At 38.7% G+C, this 18534-nt stretch overlaps 1 protein-coding gene across 17 annotated transcripts in view; it reads right to left on the bottom strand.

Annotated features, from left to right (window-relative positions):
- Positions 1-18534, bottom strand: part of KIF16B (kinesin family member 16B) — a 367948-nt gene that overhangs the window by 315044 nt on the left and 34370 nt on the right. For all 17 annotated transcript variants that reach the window (XR_005062399.2, XR_012131532.1, XR_005062401.2 and 14 more), the window contains exons 4-10: positions 14212-14328; positions 12091-12188; positions 11284-11393; positions 8593-8735; positions 7022-7190; positions 6696-6827; positions 5354-5529 (exon numbers count right to left, since the gene is read on the bottom strand). Coding sequence is in view for 10 of the 17 variants with exons in the window: in XM_037022423.2 (XP_036878318.1) it covers positions 5354-5529; positions 6696-6827; positions 7022-7190; positions 8593-8735; positions 11284-11393; positions 12091-12188; positions 14212-14328 (945 nt within the window). In the remaining 7 variants the exon portion in view is untranslated. The remainder of the gene's footprint in view (positions 1-5353; positions 5530-6695; positions 6828-7021; positions 7191-8592; positions 8736-11283; positions 11394-12090; positions 12189-14211; positions 14329-18534) is intronic.

The following is an 18534-nucleotide window of genomic DNA, read 5'->3' on the forward strand; positions in this document are numbered from 1 at the left end:
TTAAATATAAACAGCATGAACACTACTTTGAATATTGCTCTTTTCACTCAACAATAGATCTTGGGGAAAATTCAATACAAGTAAATCCACTTCATTCTTCTTAACAATTCAAATTCCACTACATGCTATTCCACTGTATGGATAGTCCATAATTTACGTCAGTACTTTCCTATTAATGGAAATGCAGTCTTTCTACTCTTCTTCTTTACCAGCAGTGCTATATAATGACTATCCTATGAACAGCTGCCTACAGTATACATGGCTGTGTCAAAAGAATAAATTCCTAGGAGGGAATCTGTGAGTCATCTGTATGTGTGATTCTTATTTTAATTGCCAACTTGTCCTCCCCAGAAATGGCAGCATTTTTCTATTATTTACTTTTCAATTTCTATTGAAAATGTAACACCCACAAGGTGGTGTTCTCAGGCTCAGCCAAACATTCAGACTAACAAGATGACCACGGGCCACACCTGGCATCTATCTGGTCAGCGAAAAGCAGAGCTGCCACAGAGAAAAGCAGGCCCTCGTGCAGCCCCTGCAGCAGGCCTCACAGCATTCCAGAGCCATGTCTCTGGCCCTCTTAAGGGGTCCAGCTTCAAAGAGGCATGTGCAGGGCCCACTGTGGCTAGGAAGCCCATGCCCCACAGGAGGCATCATCTCTTGTAACAAGAACACAGACTCATCCTCCAGGGTCAAATGGGACGCACCCCAATACAAGAGTCATTGTACTAAGGGAAACCCAAAGCTATGGCTTCTCACAGGCCTTTACCGTTCATGTGTAGTTCATCCTAATCCAGATCAAGTTCACCTATTGTGGGTCATTTTTATCATTATGGATGTTGCCTGGTTACAGAGCTGGCATCCCACTTTTATCAGTTTATAGAGAATGAAGCCAGCCAGTTAACCCTTAGTGAGGAAATTCACCCTTCACAAAGGAAGGAAAAAGAGCTTTGCTCACACATTACCACAATATGTCATCGCTCCTGGCATGCTGTCTTGCTCACAGATGGCACTCAATACATTTTCCACTGAAGAAATGCAAGCTGCAGACATTATTATGACTGCACTGTTAATATATGGTTGACAATTTTTAAAACAATTAGTAACCCCTTATAAAGTGGCTGGTTTCATGGACCCCACTGTTGGGATTTTTCACCTATAATCAAAGCTGAAGTATTTCTACCATACCATCAACTCAGTAGAAAACACTGAATATATGTATTCAGGCTGTCATGACCACCACAACTTCTGGAAAACTACTGTGAAACACATATAAAAAAGACCCACCTATGTCCTTTTAAGAGAAATCTTTGGTAAAACTAAACCATTTTCAATTAAATTATTTTTTTGCGAAGTGCCTGTTTTGAAGAGAATCGTTCAGTATAAAGTAAATCTCAGATGAAGTTAATGTGTTAAACCAGGAGTAACACTGCATCAGAACTCAGCAACATCAACTCCACTAACAATATACTTACACATGCCCTTTGCTTCCCGCCCTTTCCAATATATTGTGCAGTCAAGCATTTTGACCTCTGCCCATTGCCCCATCGCAGAGGTGAAAGGACAGCTCACTTTTTTAAATTTTGAGGTACAATTTACATACAGTAAAATACACAGCTTGATGACTATGTATCCATATACGTATACACACACACACACACACAGCTTGATGACTATGTATCCATATACGTATACACACACACACACACTCATTTCACTATTCTCAATACTTGCATCTACCATATTTCAAATGACGTTGAGCATACTTTGTTACATTTAGATGCCATTTGAAACCAAGAGTGCTCAGATTCTTTGTCCACTTTACTGTCAGGTTGTAATGTTATTTTTTAATAGCTCTTTTCGAATTAAGAAAAGTAGTCTTTCGTTGCATGGATTGGCAATCTTTTTCCTAGTTTGTATTGACTAGAGCAAATGTTCACTGTCACGTAAATATGCAATTTCCTTACTTATTTTTGTCTGTGTGAGCTCTCACAAAATAAGAGGAATGGAAGTCCCTGTAACAAATGTGTGTGTGGCTTTCTCCTGCATGTCCCACAGCTGTTTTCCTTTATGAAAGCTGATGTCATGTTTGATATTAATTACAAATTGTGCTCTTTGTCATAATAAAAGTGCATTTTTAGGGTCACATAATGCTGTTTTTGTATGGCTTCCTTTCTCCTTGAATTATCTCGTTGGCCTTTGCCCACTGTTACAAGCATCATAAAGCTGAGTTTTACTCTGTGACCCTCTCTGAGATGTATCAGTCTTAAAAGTTTATACATAATGATATTTCTATTTTCTAGCTATTTTTAAAGTTTATCTGTGACTCCAGCTATACAAATGAGAAATTCATCCTACTTCCATCTTCTCTTACTTGTCTTATTTGCATCCTGGCTTTTCTTGCTTATTTCACTTTATACTGTTTAATTTTCTTGTTTATCTCCAGACGTTCAAGAGAGAAGAATTAACATTTTCTCTCTGCCACCACCCTGTGATGCACTATACATACATCAGAATGATTACAGTGAAAAATGGACAATACCAAGGTCTGACAAGGGCTGCAGCAACCAGAACTGGTACTTTCATACACTGATGGTGGAATATAAACTTAATATTATAATATAAGTATAAATATGATATGTTTTCATTTGTAATTATAACATAAACCACCTTAAAAGTTGTTTGACAGCATTTACTAAAACTGAACGTGTATATACCTTCTGATACCCCACCCCACTCTTGGGCATAAACCTAACAGAAATACATCTGTTTACTCACTAAAAGACATGTAAGAGAAAGTCCATAGCAACACTAATAGCCCCAAGGGGAAAAGTCCCCAAATGCCATAAAAAATAGCACAGATAAATGAATTGGGACATACGTGTGTGACAGAACACAATAGAGCAGGGAGAGAATGTACCTACAATTACATGCAACTACGTGGATGAGTCTCACAAGCGCTGAGTGAAAAAGTGAGATCAAAAGAGTATATACTGCATGATTCCATTGACATAAAGAACAAAAACAGGCAGAACAAAAGACTAATCTATGCCTTTACAAGTCAGCATAGTGGTTACCCTTGACGGGACTGGCAAGCAGTACCTGGAAAGGGACATCAAATGGGGCTTCTGGGGCACTGGTAATGTTCTTTCTTGATGTAGGTGCAACTTATGTGAGTGAATTCAGCTTGTGGACATTCACTGATCTGTATTCTTATAATATGTCATTTTTCTGTATATATATATATATATAAAATTCATTAATAAAGAGGTCTTATACATATATACACATATGTATATATATATATGTACTACTATGTATATATCTGTGTATTTCTATGTAGTAGAAGCAAATTATATTTCAGAAATTTTTTCTTTAAGTAAATTGTGCTTCTGAAACTCTGATGCACTTGACATTCTGCATTAGCAAATACATAAAATTATTAAAAGCACGAGTTGATTTTTATTAGCTGTACTTAAACAAATAACTCTAGAAATGGAACTGTGATTTGAGTAACATTCTCAGTGAACCATGGCAGTTTTTGGAACAGACCATTGAGGGAATACAGCAACGTCATCAGAAAAATTTATATAGATTTTTAATGGACACTTAAGAACACCTGCTTATTTTACTGAGCATCACAAATTTAATTAATTTGGGATAAGCCTATATTGTCTCACAACAATTTAAAGCTTCACAGTGTGATAAATTATTTTCAATTGGACTCCTGTTTTTATTGTAATGTATTCAGTTTATCAAAGAATTTTATCTTCAGTTGTTCTAAAATCAACTTATGTATCTTTTCCATCCCACCCGCAAAAGTATAGCAACAAAAACAGTCCTTTAATTACAGTGGTGGTCTATGGTCATGAAGGAATCTAGATAAAAGAATACAAAATATAAGACAACTGAAAACATTCTTCAAATAGAATCTTAAAAAGTTTTAATAAGTCAGTGTTCCTGTTTATATGATAAAGCTCTTTTCAAGGACTTCTTCAGCTTAATTTTAAAAGGTTGATCTTTCTTTTCCTTCATTTTCATAACTTAGTAATTGTTAAGTATAAGAGGCTCACCAAGAAATTTACAAATATTTTCCTTCACCTCTGATAGTTTAAGTGATCCAATCAAATCATCCTTAAATCATTCAGATAAATGTTTTTAAGCACAGTGGAAAAAGAATCAATACCAAGGTATTCAAATAAAAATTATTATTGTAGTTCATGTCCTGAGTATATGAGTCTGATAACATCATATGCAGCAGGACTATTCATTCTCATAACTTCCTTTCACACACAGAAAGCTCCACATATAAAGTAGAATGTACATAGAAATATTTTTAAGTGCAACGAGCAGTTCCTATTCAACCTGTCGCCCCCATCCAATGGGAAAAACGGTCAGGTGTATTTCCAGACACAGGAAACTCAGTGAGGCTTTCATCCTGTCAGTATTTTCATGGTGCAAACCACTTATGGGATGTCAAGGGCTTCAAGGGCTATATATTCTTAGATGTAATGGTGCTGTAGAGAAAGCACTTTGCATTTGAAGAAAACTATTTTATAAGTGATACACTTAAGACATCCATTTGTGGGTCAAGAAAATGGAAGAAACATATGTTTTTTTATATCTAACTCCAATCTAACTTGAACGTTTTAAAAAGCTATCCTTGATTTTCTTCCAAGGGTGGCCTTTCCTCACAACAGTACCTATACGTATCAGAACCTAACTCACACTATTCATCACAGAACATACAATCTGTACACTGCAGATTGCAAGGAAGTTCACTGCGAAAAGCAAAAAAGAACAAAGCTTCTTCACGAGATCCCAAAGATCCTGAAGCGAAGCCATTTCCACAATTAAGCAAAGCCCTAGGGATGTAATCTCAGCCAGGCCACAGGTATGTTACCCATGTCACTCTATTACCATTACCACCTCCAGAATGGGTGATAAAAAAACAGATTGAGAAAGATGTTCAAAAGTCCTTGCTTCTGTTAAAATACATTTTTAAGTCATAAATTGCATGGTAGAACTTTAAATATCACTCCAAGCACCTCAATTTCCTTCCACTAATGGAGATTATGCTGCTAATACTATTACATGTTAAATTTCCATCCATAATTGTTAACTATTAGATAATCATTGCAGGCTTAGTGGATAACGTCTTACACACGGAGCATATAATGAACACAAAGGCCGACAGGAAGGTGATGTGGAGAGACCGGCCAATGCATTCAGAGCTTTACTTAGCACTTATTTACTCAAATCAACTCAATGACTGAGATAACTGTCTCACTGAGATCTAGAAACAGATCCCATTACTCAAAGAAAACTATCCATAAACTCAGAAAAACCCAACCTGATTCCCTTGAGCAAGAAGCATTTTCAGCCTGGCTATTTCAGCTCGTAGCTCACGGATGAGTTTGACGTTGGCATCCTCATTAATGGTAGGCTTGTTGATGATGTTTTTGGCTCGATTTGCATAACGAAGAGTACTCAGGGTTTCTCCATAATTGACATCAGCAGGTGAAATGGCTGTGAAGAATGAATTCAAGAAATAATTTATCTAGTACTCCGTGTTTCATTTAACACAAAGTTGGGTTTGTAATTTAAAAGTCAGATTAACCCCAGGTCATTGGGTAGACTAAATATTCATTGCCACAGTAATGAATATTCAAAATTGTTTAAGATTTATAGAAAAGGTGCTCACTATACCAAATTAAATGTCATTTTGCTCTTCTTAAGCCTAGAATCAGACATCTAACAAACTCTAAAATGAAGTATGAGGTGCTCCACTGCAGTTTAGGGTGTTTTCTCTGTTGAAAACATGAAGAAGAGGATTTCAGATTTATAGTTCTCAGTATTAAATTGAAATTAAAATATTTTTTAAAGTTCTGGCAAAGCCTATCATGTGTAAAAATCCAAAGCATGATAATTTTTTAGAAGAGTCAGTATATCACTTACTTCTTTTCCTCTTAAAACTTTGGTTAATCACACATCCAGCACCACCACAACCTTTACGGCTTAAGTGACTATGTAACTGCATCTGGGTCTAAACTCCAGGGTAATTCCCTGCCTTCCAGAGTTAATGCACGGCACGGGGCGTGCAGAGGGCTGGAAGACAGGGGGAGACAAGATGGAGTGAGGGGGCAAGCCATTTTTGAGTTATCCTCAACAACTGTCTTCCCTTTGTACATTTTTTTCTTTGTTTTGCTGCTTCCAGTTAACTAGTGAAGATATAGAAATAAGGGATATTACCATTATCATTATTTCTGATACTTACTGGGGTTTTTTCTTCTCAAATCTTAATTTAAAATTCCACATTTACTGTTTTAAAGTAGAGTTATTTTTAAAAGGGTTATTTTTATTTTATGTCTCTATAATGATTTTCTCCTATGAGTTAGCAGAGTTAAAAGTTTCTATCCTGTACTGTAATCATAGAAAAGCTGAGAGCCATTCTGCATGTATCACAGCTTGCATAACCTGGAACATGGCAAGTTTATGTAGCTACGGATGAGGGAAAAGAGTTAATAATATGATACTATAGATTGGATCACTGTAAGTGATTTTTCTTTAAGGTAGAAAATCTGTTTGTTTTTTTTTAAGATAAAAAGACGCTTTTTCCTAATGAGACTCTTTAAACTTCAATATTGACAGTGAATTCACATGAAACACTGAGGAAAAGAACTTAAAATTCTTACTGGCAATCATGATAGTTTTAGAGTTTCCTCCAAGGCTATCTTTTAATAACCAAGTCAAAACAGAATCCCTGTAAGGCACAAAAACTTGCTTCTTCTTTAGAAGGGGGTTTGCTGCATCCTGAGATAAATCAGCTGCAGGGAAGAAAAAAAAGGACACCAGAATAAAGACAATCATTAAAGTTTTTTTTTCTCTAATTTGGCTTCAGAAAACCTTAAGGATGTTACCTCAGTTTATAACACATTCAACTTGATTGCTTTGTGCTAGTATAGTAGCATGAAGAGTAAGAGAATAAGGAAGAACAGGCAGGAGAAGGGAATAAGCCAACCTAAGGCAGAAATGACATTTCCCAGAGTCACGAGGGATTTGTTGATGTTGCCTCCTTCCTTCAGTCTAAGCCCGGTTGCACCGGTGGCATCTGCACGCTCGCTCCCGGCAAGATCGACGAGGTGGATCTTACTCACGGTTTCACAGGGCATCTCTGAATCAAATTTTGCCTGTAGCAAAACATAAAAGCAAAATCAGGAAGGTACAAAGAGCCTTGATGTTATTTATTATACAAATTCTACTTATTTTCCCCTCCTCACTGTGATCCCTCAGGGTAGGGTTTGTTTTTTTTATTTTGTTGTTTCAGTGGCCTTCTTACTGATTATAAAAACTTCCAAAATTAAATTCAATACAGCAGAAGCCTACCGTACACAATTCTTAAACTTTCTAGAGTATAATCCCATCATAAGTCACTCTCAGTCACTCTCAACAAAGGCTTACAGAGTCTCACTATGTCTCAAGGGGCACTCAATAAAGAAACACATAACTGGACAAACAACAACTTTTGTTCCCATCTAGAATCTCCAAAATATGATAAATGTAGACAAGCATGTAAAAGATCATTGGACCTTATTCAATGTTAAAATGTTCATATCACAAATTATAAGAAGTACAGAATATTGTACTCCTTAATTCTGAATTCTACCAAAAGTTTACTCTCTCAAACTGAACCACAAGCCAAAATGTAATTACCATGTTTTGAAAGAAATATAAAGCCTCTCAGAAACTAGGGATGGCCATGTGCTGATCCACAATAACCAGCAAGCAGGAGAAAAACCAGTAACTAGAGTAAATCAAAAGTAAATGTCTAACAAATGGCAAATGTGCAGAATTTACCAGGAGTTGTCCTGCTCGACCTTGGAGAATTTTTTTCATTTTCTCTGCTGTCTGACATCCCTCATTAATAAAATGCTGTCTTCCTGGATATGATGTGTTCAGTAGTTAACACAGGCCAGGATATTCCCAAGCTCTGAACAGTGCTTAGCCTCTGAGAGGACCCTACATTCTTGTATTCATCTATTCTGTGGGCCTAGATGTTATAATCTTTATGCTCAATAATTTCCACACATATTCAAAAGGCCTCCACCTCTTCATTAGAATGAATTCTTACATCAGTACTTAAAAATGTTTGCTGTCCTTCAGTATCATTCTAATAATCATAATCAACATTGTGGGGTGAGTTCCATGGAGTGATAATGTACCACAATGAGTTACTCACTTTGGCCTCCCGCTGGTCTGACTTGCAATCCATTATCTCCCACAGAGCTTGGAACAATGAAAACTTTTGCTTAATTAAGCTCAAAGCAAGTTTTTGGGTTTTTTTTATGTCTAGAACAGGGCAGAGAACTACTAAATATTTCTTAAGGGTGCACATCAGGACATTTCAAATTACTGTAGCTACAGAGAAATTCAGCACACCGCACATGTTCAACTCTAATTAACAAGCAAATGACAGTCAGTACCTCTGCCTGCTGCTGCTCCCGGTTCAACAGTGATCAGTCCCTACTGGTGCCATCAGCAAGTGAAAACCTCTGGGATGAGCCAGCCGACCAGCCCCACAGCTGCCCTTACCTGAGTGAACTTGATGGTGAAGATGGCATGAGACCTGCTACTGACGTCATTCATCCCAGTCGCTGCTGTGGTGCGAAGGATATTTCCTGCATCCATAAGTTCTTCTACGTCACCATAGTTCTGTACTAAATGTTTTGATAAATCTGAAGAAAAATGGGAGGGCGGTGAAGAAATCTTCCCAATAAATAATCAAGAGAATACGAAGTTAACCAGTATGAAGTAACAAAGGGCTGTACAAATCTGTTGACTTGTTTAAAGATCCTACTAATCCTTATATTGTGGCAGTTTGTAACGTACAGGTGGAGGGAGCTGCCTGCCTGGGATCAATTCCCAGCTCTGCTGTTAGTAGTGGACTCTCAATGGTAATGAACAAATCAGTTAACATTACTGAGCATACCTATCACAAAGAGCATTTAAATGTAAGCTACTATCACCCTCATTAGCATTAATCACAACCAAGGAAATGAAAACACTACTTTCATGCAAAACCCGAAAGCATTTTTTTAAATCCTTCAAAAAAATCTCTGTGTCCATTTCTTGGGAACATTCATATGGTTCTAAAGTCAAAGGCTACAAAAGGCATACTGTGTAAAGGGTCTCTCCCCCAACCCCATCCTATAACCCACCCCATTTCCCCTTCTGCAGGCAACCCAACATTAATTTCTTCATACCGTTCTAGAAATAATCCATATGTATACAGGCAATTACATTTATGTAAGACCATTGTCTTTCCCCTTTCATACATGGCAGTACACTATAAACTACGCTATAAACACTGTTTGCATCATGCTTTATTCTATGTAATATATTAAAGAATACTCTGTATTGTTGAGGTGATTATTTACTCATTTTCTCATTTTCATGCTGCAGAGTACTGTATGTATGTACCATAACCAATTTAACCAGTCTCCTATTGAAACTATGGAAGTTGTTCATATTTTGTTTCCAATGACATGTACCACTGCTACAAAAATACGTATCTTTTCAAGTATGTGAGAATATTTCTGCAGAATAAATTCTTAAGAGATGGAATTGCTAGATCAAAGCGCATTTGAAATTTGTTAGATATTGAAAAATTTTACTCCACAGAAGGCAGTTTATACCCAGCATAGCAACATATAAGACTACTTGTCTCACAACATTGTCTTAATAGGCTTACTTATATCTGCCAGGGGTAGATAACAAAAGCTCTTTTGGAGAATTTTTATTTTACTTTTCTCTAAATTTGAGTGAGGCTGAGCAGTTTTTCCTCCATTTAAATATCACCTGTATTTCCATTTCTGTGAATAGTCTATTCATATCCTTTGTTCATTTTTCTACTTGGTTGCCAGATCTGTCCTTATTGGTTTACAGGAGCTCTTTATCTATTAGGGAAATTAGTCCTTTGCTGTTTAATTGTTCCCCACCTTATTGTTGTCTTTTTACTTTGCTTATGATGTTTCTGGAAAGTCCAGCTTTTTTTGTTTTTCAAATATTTCAGAATTTCAAAAAAGTTTTTTTTATTTCCAATTTAACACTTTAATTTCATGGTTTCTGAGTTTTAAATAAAATTTTTAAAAGTCTTCCCTTCTCCAAGTTTCTGGAAAAAAGTAACCCATGGTTTCTTAGTTATTTTATAGTCACTTTTTACATTTAAGTCTTTGATCCATTGCCATTTATCCTGGTGTAAAAATCTGAGCTATGGTACCAATTTACTTTTTTTTCTCCCAGACAATTTAATAACCATCTTCCCCCAATGTCTGAGCAATAGATTTATGAGAATCTAAATCCCCTTAGGTGTCTATTTATCAGGTTCTGGATATTTTACCCTGTTTGATTATTCTGCCTCTTCATAAACCAGTTTATAATATGTTCTAACATCTGATATACAAAGGGAAAACATAAAGGCACAGTTAGGCTTAAAACTATTAACAATATAACTACTCCACATACCACAAAGCAAACACACAGTGATACACTTACTTTGGGCACACAAAGCATAAGTTCAAATGGAAATTTAATAAGATGCAGATGGGATCATGATGGTACACCTGATATCCAGGTAAGAAAGACAACTGAAGCAGGAACATCCTTAAAACTATGACCAGTTCTCAGCCTTCCTTCGGACCAGGCACACATGAAGGACAACAGCCACATGAAAGCATTCCTCTGTGTGCAATTACTACTGGCTAGCCAAAGCTCACTGCCTTATGCAGAATCCTTAACCTATCATCACTTGTGACATGCCTCACAAGTGACTATGAAGCAGCTAGTTCATCACAACATAAATGCTGAGAAACAGCACAGGAAATTCTGTAAACACTCCTCTCAAAGGGGAAGAGGTCTTAAATCTCTTATGGTCACATGCTACCATTAAGGTCAGTAAAATTATACTGCTAAAATGCAATACCATTAAAACAGACAGGTTATACAGTGGCTTATCTTGCCTGAGCACATTAGAAAACAAATTTCCAGAGAATTCTTAAAGCCTAAGGAAATCTACTGACAAGCTCCACAAAATCAGTAAATGCCCAGCAAAGTATAAATTCCTTAAATATACATTGTGTAGTGCCAGCATGTATAATTTTTCCTGTAATAAAATACAAAATATAAATTTCTAAAATCTTGCATAATCCTACATTTTCTTCTCTGAAACTATCATTTTTGCACACATTCCCAAGAAGAACAGGGTTGTGAAATATTCATTCTTACCCTCAACATAAGGTCCTTCTCTTGGGTGCTCACGGACTCTTAAATTGAAGGTTTTGGATGACTTCCGCCTAAGAAGATCTCTCACACGTTCATTATAAATTTCTAAGTAGCTAAAATTTCAAATAGAATTGAATTCAGTAAAATGACTTCAGACATTAATAGCAATAACAACTGCAATGTTAACAGCACCAACACACATTGACGGGTGGAACCTGTGTATAGGTACTATGCTAAACCCTTTACCTGGATTACCCCCATTCAATGCCCACACAGCCCAAAGGCAGGTACTACTATTCTCCCCATTTTATAGGTTAGGTAACAGGTCTGGAGTGATTTAAATAGCTTGTCAAAGCCACACAGTCATGAGAACCCGTGATGGCCACGTCTCCCTCCAAACCACCGACAACACTGGCTCCCCACACAGGCTTGGTTTCAAGGAGGAAAAAACACCTCAAGCAACCAGATTTACTTAAAGATAAGTTTTATAGTGATCCTACCCACAGGAAGAATAACATAAACCTTATTCAGCTAAAAGAATAAAGCAAGTGACTTTGGTACAGAGTGAAAAGCCAATAGTTCATGCCATTTGAGATAAACATCCTACATTAAGGTTTCTGATTAAGCTGGAGTTTTTCTACCAGCCTCCCAAGCCCTAAACCAAACTACCCAAGAGAGTCACTGAAAACATATGCGAAAGCTTTACTTCCAACTACCACAGTACAGGAGGGGAAAAACGCAGACTCTCCCTTCAGGAATCCAAAGGCTTCATCCATTCCTCATGCCTGTCACTCAGGACACCAGCCCTACCTGACTTCAGTTCGGAAAGATGCTTCATCCCACCTGGTGGTTTCATTTATCTGACTGAAGAGTCCTTCACAGATACGAGGTATTAAGCCAGAATCGCCCTGCAGTGGACAGGAGAAATGCCACAGCTGTCAACTTGAAGTAAAGGCAAACAACTGAATTTTCAATCATTGGAGGGGACTTCAAGGGGCATACATGCCAACTCCAGGCCAGCCACCCCAGGGCCCAACACACCCTTTACCCCCTCCAGTATTGCTTTCTGCTCTCTGAAATGAGAGGACTGAGCTCTCCAATTTCGACAGGATGGGACTCTGGTAACATAACAGTAATCAGCTCTTAAATGACTTATTCTCTAACTTTCAAACACAACAGTCTACAGCTATAAAACAAGTGTTAAAAATCTGGTTTGGTCAAATGACCAAGGAAGGTGAAATATATACTGGGCAGAAAAAAACACCAACAAAACCTTAGTAATTCCTCAAAGTACTTATAACTGTCTTAAAGCTTAGATGACAAGACCACATCAGCACACACAGTAGAACCCACCTTGGATGCACTGACCCCTACCACTGGCCCTCCTAGACAGGAAGACTTTAATATACATCATATTACCTATGTACCTGGGCATAATCAGTAATATTCATGTTTCGGTTAGTATTTACAAGCTGATGAACCTCAGAATGATACTAAATATGACACAAAATACTGTTGTTAGGAAACCAAAACTTCATTTTCTTGTGAAGGTCCTTCCTACCTTTACCGAAACCCCACCCAAAAAAGAAAAGAAGTACCATCACAGCTTTAAGATAAATTTGTTTCCTTATACCATTAATTCAATACCAATTCCTTTCAAAGAAAAATGAACCTTTCACTATACTTTTTCTTCTTACTTTAAAAAATAACGAAGAATACCCAGCCTATTCAACAGGAACTGCTCTGTGGGGTCGTCGTGTCCATGGTGGGACCTTATCAGGCCCTCAGGAATGTTCGGAGAAAATCAGTTGTCATTTATGAGTGCTTCTCATAACTTACATAAAATAGCTACTGGGGAATCAACATGCAAATGTCATTTGCAATTTTTAGACAAGGCTTTCTTTTCAAAGGCACAGCAAGAAAACAGTAAGACAGAAATAATGATAAAAGGAAACATGAAACTCTTTGAATTATCTATTTGTTCTTCTATTTACTCAATGTCTACTTTTTGGCATTGAAGATTCACAGCACAGCACTTACCTACTTTTTCTATAAAGGAAAAGCCTGGACTTAAGAAGCCAGGTCACATTTGAAATACTTTCATCTTGAAAGACCAAACTTCCTTTAATGCACTATTACTTCCATGCACCAGCAAACCTTTAGCATTAAAGAAACCACCGTGCCTGACAGCAGGAAGTCCTGTGATCCTCTGCTAGTCTGTCTACATCGAGAACATGTTCCAGGTCTGAGAGTCAATGAACAGAGTTTTCACTATGACATAAGAAAAGTGAAACATACAAGCACTATCCTTACCTGGATAAAAGACATAACAAGATAAAGTTTAGGCAATAATGTCTAGTTTGTACTCCTCCATATTTTGGGGCAAGCATAACTTCAATGTTTGTCAATCTATATAGCATAACTACTAAACTCTATATACTATGTTTATATTTAAATTGACTCTATGTGAACTATATAATTCTCTTTTTATGTATTTTCTAGATTTATATAGTACCTTTTCACCCAAGAGATTTTTTTTTTTACATTTTTCTTGGGGAAAAATGTTTTAAATAGTTTTAAAATGAACAGAGTTCAGTAATTCTATTCAAACTGTTGTGTTGGCAGAAAAGAAGAATAAATTACTTGTGGGCCCAGCATACTTTTTGATAAGATTACAAAGCCTTTAAAAATGGAAAATGAACTGAGACTTTCATCCATTATTCATGCTTATAAACTTAAAACTACTTCTAATTTAAAATATCTCAAAGGAAATTTAGTCCAACTTATTACTGAGTTTTATCTTAATGTTAAAGACTGATCAGAACATGAAAAGAAAGTTAGTACAGACCAAGTCGATAAAAGAGATAATTCTATCAGTCCAAAGAGAGATAATGAGAAATATTTTTTCCCACATGGTGTAAAATGACGTACAGAATTTCCCATCATAGTGTATGACTTTCCAGATCCAGTCTGCCCATATGCAAAGACACAAGCATTATAACCTTCAAATGCAGACTTCACAACATCTGTGCCGAGGGTTTTGAAAACCTGAAAGCCAAAAAAAGAATAAAACACAGAAAAGATACAATTACCATCAATTTTAATAAAATTCCCTTCAGTGTTGACAGTATTATTGAATTGTACTTTCACCTCATAAGGAAAACACCGTGTAAGTAAATCACTGTAGGACCATTAACAACAGAGTATGCATGTACCCATTTTTAACCAAAAAGAAAGTTTTTAAGGAAGCAAAAAGCAACCCCAGCCTTTCTCCTACTTCACAAAAAATTCCTGAAATATAAAAATGCAAACAAGGCAAAGTGATAATCATGTCTATAAGCAAAGATGGTTTTAAAGCATGATGATTTACCATTTCAGAATTAAATACGGTTATTCATGCTATCAGACCTTCCAGAAACTATTCAAAACCTGAAAGTCACAGCAGCTGTTAAGTTATTGCCCAAAGCATGCCAAATTGATGCCAGAATTGTAAGGGTGTAGCTGTTCATCAAAATATCTCTGGACATTCTCAGAGAGTAGACGATGGGTGGGTACAGGTGAGACTAGGCTGGCTGGGCTACCCCAAGTCAGAGTCCAGGTGCTTCTTCCTCCCTGGATATTTGCCCAGGAATAGAGAAGGTGGGAGACCAGCTGGGCCTGAGGTTCCACCTACAATGGCCCGAGTCCATGTCTGCTGCACCACTTAATTGCCACAGGACACTCTGGAGACTGAAAGAGGGGGAAGGACAAATATTTCATCCAGAAATGATGTAACTGAGGCAAACCAAGATGCATAGTCATCCTGGTTACACCCGGCGGGAACGGGACCGAACAAAGCTTTCCAAACCCCAGCAAGCCTTCAATGCTCTCCCTGCCCTCACAGACCAACCAGGACACCAGGGGCATGTAAAACACTCCCTGGCTTTAGGAATGAGGCACAGCACAGCTGACAATGTATTAGGGAAAGGCAGGGTGATCAGGGTCGCCGCTTAAGCTCAGAGACAGGCACTGCTCTGTGGGGTCGCCGTGTCCAAGGTGGGGCCTCACCAGGCCCTCAGGAAGTGTTCAGTTTCTGGGAGTGATGCCAGAATAGCCAACTCAAGCCCCGTCATTCCCCCTGCATGGATGGGAGGGGGCACAACACCCGCTGCCAAGTTAGGGCTGATCAACATGGGCCATCTCGATCTCACCTCCACATAAACCATCCCTGCTAGTAACCAGCTTGTCACAAGAAGAGAGACCACTTCAGCTTTCTTCAGGCATCATACTCCCATCCTCCTGTTCCAACTTTGTTTCTTTCCTCTCCTCAAAGATTTATAAACTATTGTTTCACTCTACTCACACCCACAAAGGAGGAATCTCCTTCATTCTGGGCTAATTTTTATCCATTTCAGCTTTAGGAGCTGATATTTTCTAATCTTATTCTCAAATTCCCATGACGTACTCAACTCTCAACACTAACCGCAGCTCACCTGTGTTTATGACTTAATCCTCATAAAGACATGCAGGGTGGACAGTGTCACTAGATCCATCTGTTGGGGAGAGGCCGGTCAGTGGGCACACATGGTGAGCGGCACACTTGGGATCTACACCCAGGCCTTTCTGACCCCAAAGCCTACACTTCTACAGGCCTCATAGCTGCATCCTCTTTCCACACCCTCAATCGACATGAACCACAAGGCCCAGCCCTACCTAGAAGGTGCTCGCCCCACAAAGTTCTGTGAAGAAGCCAAAGCCAGGAATCCCAGAGAGACCCAAGGGTCCCAGCCTGCATGCCTCAGGTCCATTTTCACCAGTGTATGTGGGACAGGAGGGAAAACTCTTAATATTTCTTCAGTTCTCTCTGATTAAACAAAAGACAAGAGGCATATACCATTTTTACCATTCCACAGAGTCACTTTCCCAAAGAACAGAGGAAGGATCTTCTCTCCTACTTTTGACTGGGGCTAAAAGAAGGTCATAGAAAATATTTAAATAAAACCCAAAGTTTTCAAAATGAAATTCTTCCCTAGGATTAAAATGCACACCCACCACTTTACTATTACTTTATTTTCCAGAAAGCTAACTTAGGTGGAGTTCCCTGACAGGTTCAGGAGGCCCCCGGGAGCTGGAGCTAGTACACAAGATGGCAAAATGAGCCTAGAAAATGCAGGTCTGGAGGCGCTGAGACCCAGGCCTGGCTCGGTCTCAGCTTCTGGTAGCCCACCCGGAGTTGGCTGGGGACCCAGAAGAACAGCAGGACACTGTCCACATCTCCAGGTTTTTGGCAAGGAAAACAGGCTCCCCTACAGCCTGCTTCCCCTCACACACTGGCATCAAACCCCGCTGAGACCCTCACCTGGCCAGGCCCCCCCAAACCACCTTGCTGCTTGCCCAAGCACAGACTTCAAAGCTGATTTCCACAGTAATCCAAGGCATTGTAGGCCCTCACCTGAGGGTAACTATCCACAAGAGGGCACTGTTAGAGCAAAAGACTCCATCCAGGGGTCACCTGGGAGATGGCAGGTTTCACATTTCTCCACGGTGGAATCACTGAACAGGTTTTGCGAGATCAAAGCCTCCCTTTGGAGTTCTGAAGAACTGTTATGAAAATTGGACCTTACTGAATGGTCTTTAATTTACATGAGGGTGGACTTAAAATGGCTCATTGATTTTTTTCTAACTCTAAAGTTAATTTGGTAGGAAGAAACATTAATGGTCATCCTGCCTGGTATTTGACATTTTGGGAAACTTGACTTGAACTGCAGTAGTAGGCATGATGTATTTGCTCAAAAATGCCTTCACATTCAAACGATTAAAAGAAGAAGATGGCAACCAACATCATGTTACGCTTACCTCTTCCCCTGTTTATAACAATCTGTCAGCGCAATTCCTGGGTCAGATACGGCAGCACAAAAATGCGTCAATAGTCAAAATTGAAGCTCTTTTTAGTAACAACAGCTATTAAAATTAAGAATGCAAAAAGATTACCTTCTCTTTAACAGAGTGTTCAGAAATACACATTTTCCAGTATCTGTGCTAGTTTTGTTAGCATACGGTTCTAACAGAAAGTAGTGTTTACTAACATATCTCAAGGTGTTTTAGTTTTATAAATGCAACAGTCCCAGGTTTTTATACAGCCAAAGACCTCACAGCACTTGAGAAAAGACTGCACACACACCTGTAGCATGAAAACTGTCCTTATCAGTTGAAAGCTTTTCAGAATCTATAACTATTTTTAAAACTCTGGGCATGTATTTTTAATCTCCAGAATAGCTAAACTTGTTCCTGCTTCCCTGATCTTGATCCTTACATAGAACCTAGAAAATGTCACTTGTTCCCATAAATTAACCACCATCTGTAAACACCTTCTTCCAGTCAGCAAATATTGACTGAGCAACTCCAGTGAGCAGGCTCTGCTGTCACCCACCATTCTACACCTCTGTCCCTGGTCTTTACACCTGCACAGCCCTCTATCCCCAAAGGGCCTCCAGTTCAAGTTAAATACTGGGGAAACCCAGCCTCTCACTAGGTAACTCAGAAGTGGAGGCCCTCATGACTCTTCCTTCATCCTCCGTTGAAGACATTCTGAAGACTGTACAATGACCTGGCTTTTCCCTTAACAAGTTGTCTTGTACCTGCCACTTCACTTCCCTTCCTGCATCAAAGCTAAAACTGGATTCCAATGTAACATCTGATTCCTCACCAGTTTCCTAGCTACCAGTGTTGACTAGTTCAGTTACCTCAACACAGAAGTCACCTCCACTACTCACTCATTTGACTTATTCATTCAACAGGGCTGCCCTCTCCACCTGCCATTCAGAACACACCAACCCCAAGACCTCCCAGTGTCATCCCTATTGCCCTATCCATCAGCCCCAGGATCTCAGTTCTGCTACTATTAAGAAGATTAGGTCTATGGATTTGAGCAAGCTATTTAGCTCACTGAGTCTCTTCAACAAAGAATGAAGTTAAGTTGACCTCATTTGTTTCTTGTGAGGATTAACGAGACAGTGGAAAGGAGTCCCCAGCAGAGTTTCTGACAGTGCAAACTCAAAGCAATGTTAGTCACCTTTCCTCTCCTGACCCCTTTCATACCAGGCATCTCATCTCGCTTTATAGCTCCTATTTTCAGAGCTGTTGTCCTTCCTATTTTCCCAGATGCTGAATCAGCATCTTCTGCGTCCAATCACTCCAGTCCTCTCCTCTGAACAACTTCTCTTCGTTCACAGCCTATGTTAACTCGAACACTTAACACTGCCTCAGGAAGCCAGT

This window comes from Manis javanica, chromosome 5 (assembly GCF_040802235.1).
Source record: "Manis javanica isolate MJ-LG chromosome 5, MJ_LKY, whole genome shotgun sequence".
NCBI classification, from domain to species: Eukaryota; Metazoa; Chordata; class Mammalia; order Pholidota; family Manidae; genus Manis; species Manis javanica.